The sequence below is a fragment of the Coenobita brevimanus genome, chromosome 101, assembly GCF_032717465.1.
Source record: "Coenobita brevimanus isolate Jiangsu-jjx chromosome 101, ASM3271746v2, whole genome shotgun sequence".
In the NCBI taxonomy this organism is placed as follows: Eukaryota; Metazoa; Arthropoda; class Malacostraca; order Decapoda; family Coenobitidae; genus Coenobita; species Coenobita brevimanus.
The window spans coordinates 63,475,947-63,491,074 of NC_137054.1; the positions used below are offsets into that span (position 1 = coordinate 63,475,947).

The 15,128-nt window shown below is 43.4% G+C and overlaps 1 protein-coding gene across 1 annotated transcript in view; it reads left to right on the top strand.

Annotated features, from left to right (window-relative positions):
- Window positions 1-14,526, top strand: part of LOC145414951 (kelch-like protein diablo) — a 278,482-nt gene extending 263,956 nt beyond the window's left edge. Inside the window, exons 11-12 of the mRNA XM_080284363.1 lie at window positions 7,186-7,394; window positions 14,175-14,526. Coding sequence (XP_080140489.1) covers window positions 7,186-7,394; window positions 14,175-14,366 — 401 coding nt within the window. The 3' untranslated portion in view covers window positions 14,367-14,526. The remainder of the gene's footprint in view (window positions 1-7,185; window positions 7,395-14,174) is intronic.
- The last annotated feature ends 602 nt before the right edge of the window (window positions 14,527-15,128 follow it).

Genomic DNA, 15,128 nt, shown 5'->3' on the forward strand with positions numbered 1-15,128 from the left:
TCTGGTGCTCTTGCATCCTTCCACTTGCAACCTCACCAGTTCCATACTTTTCAAGGAGCTGCCGTGCCAGTTCTTTCTTATACTCATGTGAGGAAAGACTCTTATCCTCAACGTCTTTGTATTCGATGTAATTTTTGAGAATACTGATATCCAAAAGGTGCAGGAATGCTTTTTTATACCATCTGCAAGACTTCTGAAGGCAATCAGTCTCTCCAATCTGCATGTCAGATTTGTCCACGAGCCACATGTTGATATTGTAATCATTGACGGCATCTGGCTTCAACAATGGTTGTACGATCCTGTAGTCTGTTTTGCCAGTGTCCTGCATAACCCCACGGTGAACTGTCGTAAGTATATTGAATTCACCTTTCACTTGTCATGCCAATGAATGGCCAACATTCCAGTTAACTGGGCACCTTTCTCAGTCTTTTCTGGGAATGATGGAAAATTGCGTGTTCCGGCACGAACGGTACCACAGGAACCAGTCCCATGTTGCAGTAAATACTGCGTCAGTACAGGAGAAGTGTAATAATTGTTGGTGTACTGGATGTGGTTTTTGTGAAAGCACCTGTCTGTAGGCACTTTTACCACAGCAGCAGAAAACCCTTGGGAATCATCACTAGGTATATCCACATCCGTAGCTGAGTACACTATCACGTCCAGTACATATCCAGTCGTGCACTCACATAATACAAAGAACTTTAGGCCAAAGCGATGTTGTTTGGAAGGCACGTACTGAATAAATGCTAAACAGCCCCAGAATAAAACAAGCGTCTCATCAATAACCACTTTCTGAAATGTCCAGAAGGGTGTGATAAATGACTCCTACAACATGGTAAGAAGTGGCCTGATCTTCGACAGCCTGCTGGGCCACAGTTCCTGTTGAAGTGTAGGAACTTGAGAATGGCCAGGTACCTGTCCCAGGCCATATACTTACCAAAGACAGGTGTGTGTAAGTTCTCATCCACAGACCAATAATTGTGAGTGACAGGCTTCTTTACGTGTGCCATTATCATCGTCAGTGCGAGCCTCACATTCTTTTCCCCCACCTCCACTACCTTCCATTCTTTTATTTTTGTAGTCTGGGACAGGGACACCAAGCCAGTGAACAGATATAGCCTGGTGAAAGTTTGTCTCCTCCACCAGGTACTGCATAATTGTGGTAAATATAGCACGGAAAAAGGACAGGACGGTTGGTTCTCCTGGCCCCAGGTGCTGCCACTGAACACCTGCCCCAGTCATATCAAAGGCAGGTAGGGTAGGTTGAAAGCCTTCACCTTCCTCCCACACAAAAGTGTCAAGCCTGCCGTATTGCAGGGGCTGCTGGGGCACGAGCTGGCAGGAGTAAGGCACCTATTGGCATCACGAGGATGCCCACAAAAGGAGAGGTGGAGGTGGGGGAGGATGTGGACGATGACTCACCTGTAGGGGGGACTCTCTGCAGTGATGCTGGCTGGCCACGTTTCCTTGCTGGTGCTGACAGCCTTGTTACCCTCGCATATGAAGGGCCAGGTTGTGGGGAAGTGGTCCTTGTGGTGCTAGATTGTGGTGATGAAGGTCTTGTTGGGGAGGGAAGGTGACCTTCTTGCTTAGAGCGTGGTGGAGAGATGTGGCGGCGGTGTTTATGTAGCACATGACCGCCATCGTCACCACCATCTCCACTTTTCACACTTCCAGGCGCTTCTTTCACTTCTTCTGTAACAAAAGCATTACTTTTATATGCCTCTCCAGCCTCCTGAAGCACTTTCAGGTCCTTATCCGACGTGTCAGGGAGCAGGGGTGGGCACACCTGACACATCATGCTCAATGTGATAACTTCTACCATTTTCAGAGGAAGTTTCACTACTTTCGGCAAGAGTAGACACAATATCCTCCAGTACATGCCCTATAGCACTGTCACTAAGCCCTTTTCTCACATCCTTTGGCAGGAGTTTGACAGGAGTGGAAGATGCAAGGGGGCCACGGGCGGCAGGGATAGAATCGAATGAGGAGGATCCTGAAGACATTGTGCTACACCTGGCCGGGGTGTGGGAGAAACTGAGTCATGCTCCAGTGCAGAGGCAGGATTATGCCAACACCCTTTGGTGATGAGATAAATTGGCGGCTGCCTCAAGCAGTGATGCGGAATCAAGTGCGGCTATAGCCGTCACCTGGCATTCCCAATCTACAAACTTTGCATCGGATATAACCATCACCCGGGGCCTAGGGGTCAAAGATGACACACACTGTACAGTAGGGCCACGAGAATAGCGTTATTTTGCTTAGCGATTTAACGGATAGTGACAGGATAGAAACGCTGTCTTAGTGAGACATGCTGCACGGATAGCAATAGGCCACCAGAGAATAGTGGGCTGGCGGACAGAGTTATCAGGGTCAGGACCCTGGCAACTGACATTGAGCACAAGACGATCGTCACTTGTCACAGGACGCCATTCCATACCATTGTTTTTTTTTTTGTTTTTTTTTTTTTTTTCAAGGTCACCTTTATGGCGATTGTGCCTATATTATGACTTCCACCTCTGGCATGGGTCCAGCTGGCAGGCAAAATGGTGGTGGTGGTCATTACAAAAGGTCAGAGAAAGGAGGTGGAAAAGGGGTAAAAATGCATAGAGAATACAGTATATGCATGGTAAACTATGAGCGAGATGAGAGCCAGTAGTAGGCCGTACCAGTACACTCAGCATTCAGTAAACAGCACACCTAACCAATAAAAAGGTAGTTTGTTTAACCATCTTGCATGTTTAATATATGATAGTTTTAATATTGTTGAAATTCCACTTGATATATGTGGTTAAAGACAGAAAATAGGGATGTAGTTGAAAAAGTCCCAGACTAATTTAATTTACAGGCAAAGCCAGATACACCTATCCCCCACTGTTTGACAGGATGCTTTCCATAAAAAGTGGTTGAATAACGATTTGGTCAAATAACAAACCGATTTTTCTCATAAGATTGTTAAGAAATAGGGGGCATTATTTTCCTGACCACCTTCATCATTCAAAAAATATTCAATAAAGATGGAAAAAATACCAGTAACTATGAATGAAAGCGACACAGGGATTTGAGCTGTTTTCTTACAGACCTACATTCTCAAGGAAAATTATTTTAGTACTACATACATCTTAGATGATTGACATTTGATTTTTGATCAAAAAAGTATTGGAGAACAAATGAAATATACCTACTTAGCGATATTAAAGAAAGACACCTGAACGCCTTTGATAGTTTTTGTTGCCGATCGCGCCGACTGGACATGACGTCACCACTCCAAACAAACTCAAGTGTATTCAATTTAAAACCATAAATAGCAGTGGAAACCTGACTGGAAATGGTGAAACCTAACGAGGGGCTTTGCCCCCAGGACCCCCCAGTGATTAAAACCTACCTAACCTAGTACAAACTAAGATATGCATCCCGTAAAACTGATGCCAATACAACATCGTGCGTTAAGAGTGTTCGTTAATCATTGGTGCAGTCGTCACCGGAGTAGCCATTTGGTATTTTTCATTACCAAATGTGGGACAATTTGGTAGTGAAAAATTTGTTTGGTAATGAATCAGCATGATCCATCACCAAATGTATTTTTCACATGTATGAAGATACAGAGTATGGAGACGGTGGATTGTCTGCTCTCTTTGATTGATCTGCTAGCCTGCATAACCTGAAAATAATCATTCATCCATCATCCAATCCTACGTTGCCCCATGAGGAGCATAGGAGCCTGGGGCTATGCAAGTTGGTCTTGACATTTAAGATGAGAGTAACCAGCCTCACTCATCCGAGTGGCATTACGTGAGCAATAAACCCAACCACCACTTGGCTCAGTCCGATTGGAGCGCCATAATTACCAAACCACCAGGTGCCAAAATTTGGTTATGTGGTTACCACCCAATGTAGTAAATGGTTTCCTGGTGTACAGGAAGAATAAATGCATGCTTGAAGAATTTGGTAATGAAAATTGAGGAGTTTGGTAATGTGGCCGATTTCAGATCTGGCAACCATGATCGTCATCCGACACTGCGATGGCAAAACACTCACTCAGGTTGGTGAGCGCATGACTACGCTTGACAGGGGTAATAGTAGGGGTCTTGAGTGGAGCCATGGTGGTGCTGTAGTAAGCCAAGAGGCCAAAAAGAAATGCAGACGGATGAAGAGACAACCAATCAGCAGAGCAGAGCGCAGGAGAGTGGCAGCTCAGCTGGTCTGTCTGGTGGCACAGTTTGAATTGTTGAAATGGTGGGGATAACCACGTTGAACAGCGAAAAGGGTATAGATTTATAATTGTCGAAACAACAAATTGTCATGTGATCAGTCGAAAAACAAAGAGTTTGGTGTATACGATACCCCTATATGCGATACCCCTGATTAGTGATGGGGGTAGAAATACCATTTTACCCTGCCTAGCGATGGCTGAGCCCAGGTTTAGCAGTGGGTCCTCCGATGTATTGTCTGGGAGTGATGGGCCAGAAGTTTGAATCACGTGCTTTTCTGCTGCCAGCCGAGCCTGCCTGTCTACCAGGATGTGCAGAAACAACCGCGCAGCCCCCGCATCCACCCCGCACCCATCGCTCACCCTGCCCACACCTACATTGTTCTTCTCGCACCGGCCGTCTCTGAGTAGGGAACTCTCTTACACTCGCCTACCTTGCATCGTGTTGTATCACCAACATTACCCAAGCCTCTATACGTAGTGCATCGTAACTGTGTCCCAGCAGTGCCATGAGTAGGGCAGTGATAATAATTGTGTGTGGATTGTGATTTTGTGTGTATTGTGACCTATATAAGTGTGATCACGTCTGGTAAGGGCACTGCACATGTTGTGACTAGTAAGTTATTTACTTGGTAGGTGGTGGCAACCATCATCCACTCACTTGATGTAGTGCTGCCTACTGTACTTCTTCCTTAGCCTTTATCATTCTTTTTCTGTGCCTGCCTTCCTCTCTTCCTATTTCTTCCATCTTTCCTGTCACTTCTTATTGCTTTTCTTTCCTTTACAGGTGGCTTTACATTGAGTGACAAGCCAAACACTCACTCAATATAGTGCTGCTCTCGGGTGTCTGCCCTGTCCTCTCCTCCATCCTTCTTTCCTTCCATCTTCTTCTGTCTTTCTTTCCTTCATTCTTTCCTCGTCTTTCTGCCTGCGAGTGACTTTACACTCCCTCTTCTGTGTTTCATTCCTTCATTCTTTCCTCTTCCTTCTGCCTGTGGGTCACTCTATGCTGAGTGACAAGCCAAATGGTTTCCTGTACACCAGGAAACCATTTACTATGCTGGGTGGTAACCACATAACCAAATTTTGGCGCCTGGTGGTTTAGTGGGTAAATATTGTGCTCCAATCGGATTGAGCCGGTGAAGGTTTATATCCAAGGGGTGGTTGGGGTTTATTGCTCACGTAATGCCACTCAGGGATGAGTGAGGCTGGTCACTTTCATCTTAAATGTCAGGACCAGCTGCCTAGCCCTGGGCTCCTACGATTCTCATGGGGCAACGTAGGATTGGATGATGATGATGATGACAAGCCAAATGGTTTCCTGTAAGCCAAGAAACCATTTTCACCGCTGGGTAGTAACCATATAACCAAACCATATGTGCTCCCTACATGTCAACAAGTGGGTTGGTGGAGGGTTAGTGTCCCTCCCCGTAAAACAAATAACTCAAAGTCAAATGGCCACTTCTTACAGGATTATGGCGTATGGCAGTAGATAGATAGCTAGATAGAAACGTAGGATAATTTCTTTACAGCTGTTAGGCCATTTAGATTGGCTTTATCTTTTTTTGGGGGGGACTCATTTGGGTGAGTTTAGGACTTGGTTGGGGGGAAATCCAAGGCTCATAAATGCACATACATGTTAAATCGGCCCCGATATATGATACCCTGCCTGACGATGGGTTTTTACTTAACCAGTTGCATTGTTAAACCGGGGGTTTGCCCTTATTTAGGTAATAAGTTTGCCTCATGGATAGCAATTTCACAGATGATGATGTTAGTGCCAGACTAATAGCGTTGCTATCCACACGGCCCTACTGTACAGTCGCGGCACATAGTCCTTGACCAGGGTGTAAGGGAAAGTCAGTACCACCGCAGGGCTGCAGTGCATCGGAACATGTTCCCTTACACCCCCTGCCTCCTTCCCCCATCACCCCCTTCAGGGGGTTTAAGGGAAAGTGTTCCGACGCACTGCAGCCCTGTGGTGGCATTGACTTTCCCTTACACCCTGGTCAAGGACTATGTGCCACGACTGTACATATTTAGTTTTAAAATACATGTATATCTATGATGCTGGGATACTACTTTGTGAACCAGTGAGTAGTGCTTTGGTATCCATTGCCCATTGCATACACCACATATTGCCCTTTTTAAAAAAATATATACTGGAGGGGACTTACAGTACATACAGTAGAAGTCCTATTTTTCGGCATCCATGGGACCAGGCAAGTGCCGAAAAATCAAAATTGCCGAATTAGCAAAAACCCTACCCACTCAGTACCTTATATGTTTCGGTGAACACTATAATCACTACTCATATCATTACAAATGTGTTTGGAGAGAGTACTGTATACTGTTTGATACTGTACAATACTGTAATGAATACAGTACATGTACTATATATGAATATGAAAAATAAAGAAATTAGTGAACATACTGTATATAAATGTAATGATACAGTAGGCCTACAAGTTCACATGCACTTACCTAAACTTATAGTAGGTTCCTTATTTACATATGTACAATAGAAGGGGTTGATTGGAGTCTGCTACTGCTGGAAGAAGTCCCCAACAGTAGAGGGGACGAAAAAAATCGGAATATCTGCCAAACGATCAGAGATTTTCGTAAATGGGACTATTTCTCAAAACTGCCGAAATGTCAGATTTGCCGGGGAATTGGATGCTGAAAAATTGGACTTTTACTGTATATGTAAAAGGCGTACTCCACTTGCCTATCCCCTCCCACTTGGAGGGCCACGACTGTCAAAGGCTAACCCCCCAAACACGCTGGCCTCTTTTGAACACTGGTAATTTACTTATATTTTCATATGCAGTACTGTATACCAGTATGTACTATATGTGAATTATACATCAGTGTACTGCACAGTGGTGTTAGATACAGTGAACAGTTAAATTTTTTTAGTGATACTTTATATATTTGTTAGTATGTTTTCATGAACAGTATATCTTTCTTTCTAGTTGAACGATATGACCCTAAGCTGAACAAATGGGCGATGATGCCAGCCATGAGCACACGTCGAAAACACCTAGGCTGTGCAGTGTACAACAACATGATCTACGCTGTGGGTGGTCGGGATGACTGTACTGAGCTCTCATCTGCTGAGCGCTACAACCCACATACAAACCAGTGGAGTCCCATTGTCGCAATGACTTCTCGCCGCAGTGGGGTTTGTTAATACAGAATGTTTTGTGTTTTGTTGTATGGGTACAGTACAATCGTAATGCTTGAGGTGAAGCGCTGAAAAAAGGAAAACAGAAACTCCTAACTATCCTGGACAACCACCTTATCTCAGCATGACCTCCACACAGACCTAATGAGGCAGCATCTCTCCAGCCTCATCTTAATACCCATACAGTAGTCATTCAGACCACCTGGAAAGTAGTCCATGACCCTTTCATCTTACCACCTCCCAGTTATCTTATTTCATACAGTGAAAACAAAATCAGTCAATAACAAGATAGGCTTTACAGATTACAAGAAGGTTAACTGGACACAATCCACTCAAGACACAGAATAACCTGAATAACATGAACTGGCTTTCAACTACTGACATAGGAGTCATCTCCTTCAGTATATCTCTTATCCCTAGGGGCAGTTCCTGAAATTTCAGTCACAACTTCTCTCCTCAAATAAAGCAACTCATCCAGGCAACAAACAGATTAAAGAGAAAAAGCCTGACCTCAGCAGAACCAGAATCCATGACAACCTTTACAACACCATTAATACAAGTGAAGTAAGTGGAAAAGTTTGTGATCACCAATGATCACAGAAAAACAGCAGCATGGCTTGAATATCAGTAGCAAACATTTCATGCATCCAAAGCCCCCCCCTCCCCCTCTCCAACTCGTGAAGCCATGCTGAGAATGATGGAGCCATCTCCAGTACAAAGGAACAAACACCCTAATAAATTACTATGCATAATAAGCCAGAAACATACCAACCTTTAAAAAAAAAAAAAAAAAAATCTAAGGGAAAATGCAAAATCACTCTTACATTCACCTCACAAGTCCATCATGTGAAACAACTCCAGTGCAGCAGGACCCAATTAAATCTCAGACGTCTACTTCAAATACGTCCACTCCGTGGTTAAGGACACCTGCTTTAAATTTTCTTTTCCATGACCTGCAAACAAACCTCTAATATTTGGAAGAAAGCAATCATCTTCCCAGTACACTTAGATAAACTAACCAGTAGTCTTACTTCATACCAGTATCACTGCTTTGTCCACTTCTCAGAAAAAAGTGTCAGAACACTGGGGTTCATTGATTAGAAAAATGACTAGGGTCCACAAGGAAGGCCTTGGTCAGGCTGGCAAAGCACTTTCTTCGCTTGGGGGGTGGCTGCTCCCAGTGCCATTGTTTACATAGGGAGATGTGACTCTCCAGCAGTCACTTTTGTCATCCTCTCACCAGCCAGACCAGTAACATGAACTAGTGCTGGATGCACACCACCTCATATACAGATATCTTATGACTGAATGTTGATGGTCTCTTAACAACATAAACTATAAAAAACTTTCTTACCAACCACAGAGTAGACATTGCACTCCTGCAGGAAAAGTTCACAAGCAAACAGAAAGTCCTAAACATTGATAACGGCTGAACTTACAAATTCACCTAGACAGAACAGTTGGCCATGGATGGGGCCTCATTACATGCATGAAGAAATCTGTCCTTTCAGCAAAGATACAACAGAGACAGCACAATCACCCTTCCAAAATGACACCACACTAGAAATCTAGTGACTGATCACAAACAGTAAACCAATATTTACAACATTTTCAGTCCTCTTGACACCTCCCACACCAGGCCAGTGCAGTACAAACCTCAGCTTCTTCCCCTGACACTGACGCCTAAATCTGTCATTGCTAAAAACAGGTATGAATACAAACAAAACTAGAGGGGCACTCAGTGGAGTGCATCTTTCTGACGAGGGAAACGTAATTTCCAAACCACTCTTCATAATGGATTAGGTTTTCTCATCATTGATTAAGGTTTCGCAAAAAGTGTTTTCCTGATCCAGAATCTGTAATACAATCCAGATTGGTCCCAAAAGTTAATCGGTTGTTCCTTGAGACATAGGCTATCTACCCACCAAATTTGGCCCAAATCTCTTTTTTAGTTTATGAGTAATCCTGCTAACAGACAAATTAACAAACAAACAAATAAACAGGGATGAAAACATACTCTTCTTGTCAGAGAGAACAACTGACGGGATCTCAACCTTGCAACACAGCCCATCAACTTGCATCTCATGCCAAGCGAACTGTTGTCCCTCATCCTCAGACATCACATTCTGCTCATCCACACTTTCACATACCTGAACTCTCTTCACATCATAATTACCTCGGGAGTGCAATTTAGACCAGAGCAGTCATATACAGCACTACTTAACAAACTACAAGAAAACCAAATGGACTGATTCACTGAAGAGACTGAATACACATACCCACCCATCAGCATCATTGACAAACATACTGTGAAATTCATCACCATCATAATGCCAACAAACACCATGATTTGTGAGGCAGCAGAATAAAATACAACCCAGACTTTACATTAGAGGTTGCTCACCTCATAAAATAATGTAGTTCACTCAAACATAGCTTCCCCCTCCCATTCACACATGACACCATCACAAAGATCCAGCAGTTAACTAATGAAATTGACAGAAAATACACAACAAAGAAAACAGAAAACTGGAAGGCCCTTGTAACAACATTCATCCACTCCACAGATCACTATCGGCCTTTTAAAACACTTACCACACAGCCGCATCACAGATCCCACTCAGCTGTATGAAACACTGAACCGCTCGCTGGTGCAGTGGTAACGTTCTCGCTTGCCAACTGGTGGATGGGAGTTCGCGCCTCGCTCAGGTTGCGAAAAGTTTCACTGACGAAGTGGGTGGTTACTGCCCCCCTTGAGCAAGGGGACGGGTGTGTGCGTGTGTGAAGGTCACAGCCTTGCCCTTAGATCGGACTATATGAGCTCTCAGCTCCCTTCTGGGAGGGTAAAAGCTGACGATCACGACCATCAAGTGATCCTGACCGACCCGGTGAATTACAGTCACCAAATCTCAAACATGTACAGTTACCAGAACTGATAACTGGTGTAGTGGCTGTCATGTTTTTGGTAGATGCAGCATGAGTGTGTTTGCTCATCAGGAGTATGAATGAGCTGGCAAACTCTGTTACTACCATCAGATCACAGTATTTGAAATTGTCTCCACTTGGCTAAAATAGTTAGTATATAAAGTATGCCTATGCCTTTGACATCCATACAAAATACAGTAATCCCTTTATTTAAGTTTTTGTTTTCACTGCGAAATGAAAATCTGTACTCCTGCCGTCATGGCGCGTTTTTCAACCCAAAAACATTGTTATCACGCACCTGAGCTAGGCCGAGCCTGAGACTCACAAACATTGATCCAGTGCATCATCCCATGACATCATGACAAGAGTGAGATGTTTTCATTGGTCAAGAGCTTTTATCTCTGAATACTTGCTTTTCATTGGCTCACACTATCACATCTGGGGTAGAAGGTGAGTTTCGCAAGGCTTTGCCCACACCCCGAAGTCGTGAACAGCAGTAATTGGGATCCAGTGCTTGCTAATATTTTCAGCGATACAAATAGTCATGTACAAGTAATGCAATTTTATCATGTAGAATCATTACTTTTTTTCTCTTTCTCTTAGGCATTTAAGCAACATTACTACCCTTGGCTGAGGTAGGTATGAAATTCTTTAGGTGGAAAAACAAAAATTAAAGTTTGCAGTTCATACTGTGTGTGCTGATATGGTGAGGGCAGAACAAAGGCTGTTGCTTATTACATAGTAGGGAATTGTGAGTGTGAAGATGCTTGTTGAGCAGCAGTAAAACTGCTCCTAGGGCAATTTCTCATTAATTTGAATTTGAGTGAAAAGTGTTGTCTTCAAACCTGTGAAGTTAAAGCTGTGAATTACATAATAAATCCATGGATTTGAGAGATATACATATTTTATTCTCTTTGACAAGGAGAGTATGTTTTCACCCCTGTTTGTTTGTTTGTTAGCAGGATTACTCAAAAACTAAAAGATATCTGGACCAAATTAGGTGGGTAGATTGCCCATGCCCCATTGTACAATCAATTAACTTTTGGGACTGATCAAGATCGTATCACAGATTCTGGATTTGGAAAACATTTCGCGAAACCCTAGTCGTTGATGGGAAACCCTAACCCATTATAAAGAGTGGTTTGGAAATTACATTTCCCTTGTTGGAGAGGGTGGAAGGATGTTAATTGAGATGGATGCAGTAAGGAAGAGATGGGCAGAGTATTTTGAAAGATTGTTAAATGTAGAGGAGGAAAGGGTGGATGAGATTGTGGCGGATGGAAGGGTGCAAGGAATAAATGTGTTGGGAGAGTTCAATGATTCTTTGATCACGAAGGAGGAAGTGGAGAAGGCAGTAAAGGAGATGAAAACAGGGAAAGCTGCAGTTATGGACGGGTGTGCTGTGGAATGCCTGAAGGGTGGTGGAGTGACCATTGTTGACTGGTTAGTAAGATTGTTGAATGTGTGCTTTGTGAAAGGTATGGTGCCAATTGACTGGGCAAGTGCTTGTGTGGTCCCTGTGTATAAAGGCAAGGGTGATAAGTATGAATGTACAGTACTAGCTTTAGGGGTATAAGTCTGTTGAGTGTTGTAGGTAAGGTGTATGGTAGAGTGTTAATTATGAGAGTTAGAGAGGGTACAGAGGGAGTGATTGGTGATGAGCAGTGTGGCTTTAGGAGAGGGAGGGGATGCGTGGATCAAGTGTGTGAAAAGTATTTGGCGAAAGGCATGAATGTGTTTTGGGCATTCATGGATTTAGAGAAAGCGTATGATAGAATTGATAGGGAGGCTTTGTGGACTGTTTTAAGATTGTATGGACTTGATAGTAGGTTACTAGAAGGGGTGAAAAAGTTTTTATGTAGATAGTAGAGCGTGTGTAAGAGTGGGAAATGCTGTGAGTGATTGGTTTTCCATGAGAGTGGGGCTGCGACAGGGATGTGTGATGTCGCCTTGGTTTAATATTTATATGGATGGTGTTGTAAGGGAGGTGAATGCAAGAGTTTTAGGTGGAGGTCTGAGTCTGGTGAATGTTGATGGTGGAGAGTGGAATCTGAAGCAGCTGTTGTTTGCAGATGATACTGGACTGGTGGCTGATTCAGAGGAGAAATTGAGACATTTGGTAGAGGAGTGTGGAAGGGTGTGTGAAAAGAGGAAATTGAAAGTAAATGAGAATAAGAGTAAAGTGATGAAGTGTACGAGGTTGGTAGATGGTAGGGGGATGAATATAGTTTTGAATGGTGAGTTGCTTGGGGAGGTAGAGTGTTTTAAATATTTAGGGTCACATGTTGCTGTGGATGGAAGAATAGATGCAGAAGTGAAGTTTAGAATGAATGAAGTAGGTAAGGTGCTGGGAGGAATGAAAAAAGCTTTTAGTTGTCGTTCGTTTAGAATGGATGTAAAGAGAAGGCTGTATGAGGGTGTTGTGGTACCGACTGCGTTATATGAGGCTGAGACATGGAATATGGGTGTAGCAGAGAGGAAAAGTTTGAATGTAATGGAGATGAGGTGTCTGTGGAGTATGTGTGGAGTGACGCGTATGGATCGAGTGCAAATGATGAAGTGCGAAGGAGAACTGGACTTGTTCGGGAGATGGCTGGTAGAGTTGAGCAGAGGGTGTTGCGATGGTTTGGGCATATGAAGAGAATGGGGAATGAGTGATTGGTGAAAAAGATAACTAGATCTGATGTGAGAGGTGTAAGGTTGAGAGGGAGACCACGAATAGGATGGATGGACAGTGTGAAGAGAGCGCTGGATGCGAGAGGGATGTCTGTGTGACAGAAATAAATGGAGAGAAATTGTGAATGAATAAATGATGATGCACCCCTGAGTGGATATTCTCCCACATTTGGTCTGATCAGCTAGTCATGTCAGGTGCGGGTAAGGGGATGGGTCTATTATGATGTGGCAGGGGTAAACCAGCTCTGCTGTCGGGCCCTTCTGCGGATGTCACTGATTGCACTGCGCAGTTGACCCTTTTGCAGTGTGGATCTGTCCCTTCTCCCCTTTGGGGCTAAGATGTGAATGAATGTGTTCGAATGGATGAGTAATTGGGGAGTGTGTAGTCCTGTCTCGGCTACCTCCCTTTCCATGGGGGAAGCAGCCTATAGTCGTTCTATTTTATGAAGGCAGTTTGGGTGGGACGCTCTGGGACTTCACACTGTTAGCTCTGTTGTCACATCGCCGCCGATACACGTGTAATTATTTGTGTTCACCTCTCTCTCTCTCTCTCTCTCTCTCTCACTCTCCTATTTTAAGCTAGTAACTACTTATAAATGAATTTTAAACACTCTGTATAGATGTAATTCAATAAAAAAGCTGTAGTATAGTTTACATCTCATAAGACTCGTCAGCGTTGCCTTTGAGACGTTGTCAGGTGGTGACACGAGGGACAGCCCTGCGTGAGTGGGTCATACTTGGTCAGTCTCCCGCCATGGAAGCTATTTAAAAAAAAAAAAAAAAAAAAAAGCACCTATAGACTTTTACCTCAGGGGTGGTGTGGAAAAAAAGTCGAAAACAAGAGAAAAAATTAAGAAAATACAATTATTAGTAGTTAATATATAATATGAGAGAGAGAGAGAGAGAGAGAGAGCGCACGTGTGTGGCGACGATGTGGCAACAGAGCTAACAGAGTGAGGTCCCAGAGGGCCCGACCCAAACTGCCTTGATAAAATAGAACGACTATAGGTATATAGATTGATAGATTGTTGGAGAGATGCACTCCACTGAGTGCCCATAAAGTTGCATATTTGTTACTTCTCTTTGCCTTTTCATGTTGGGCACCTTAGCTATTCTTTTTTTTATAATGGGAAGTTAACGTAGGATGATGGTGATGATGATGTAATATTTTTTCAGGTGGGCCTGGCTGTAGTGAATGGGATGCTTTATGCTGTTGGTGGGTTTGATGGCACCACCTACCTCAAGACCATAGAGGTATATGACCCTGACCAAAACCACTGGCGCCTGTGTGGATCCATGAACTACCGCAGGCTTGGGGGTGGAGTAGGGGTGGTGAAGCTCCCGCACAATGAAGCACATCTCTGGTGATTAAACGAGGGGCTAGAATTCTGGCTTGGGGTCACAGTCAGTGGTAAGTTGAGTGGGGGACTTCTCTGATGTGTTGGTTGGTTGTGGCATAAGGTACCATAATTTTCTAAAGCTGACGAAGTTGGATATGTATGATCATTGCTGAGTAGAATTTCTGAGAAAGTAGTGTGGCTGGATGGAAAAGTACATCTGATAGTGTTCAAATGGTGCTACTCATGTGTTGACATAAGACTGTATAGTGCCACTTGTGAATTGGTAACGTTTGTAAGTATCAATTTAATTCCTGATACCGAGTGTGAAGAAGCTCAAATTGCTAGTACTATTTGTTTTTTAAAAAGCCAGTAATAAAATAAAAGTGATTGCTGTTATAGCTTTGGGTATGAAAATGTAACATCAGTGTTTGCTGAGGAGGTAGAGGAATTAAATATGTTGTACAGTGACAACTAAGGATTGAATGGTAATTTGAACAGAAGGATCATATACGACACCTTCTTCACAAGAACAGGAACCATGCACTTTAGAGAGATGTCAGTAGTCAGTACTGAATGTCTGTAAAGCACAAAGCATCGCAGTTTGTTTTCACAAAACCATTTTAACTGAACTAGCCTCCATGAGCTACAGAGCTTTATATGAATACTGTAATACTGTGATGTTTCTGTGAGGAAATCTATCAGGTATTTGATTGGAAGCCAACCAGTGCAGTTTTTTGCATACAGAGAGTAAAGATGAGAATGCCATACCCCCAATTTCTCCAGTAATCAG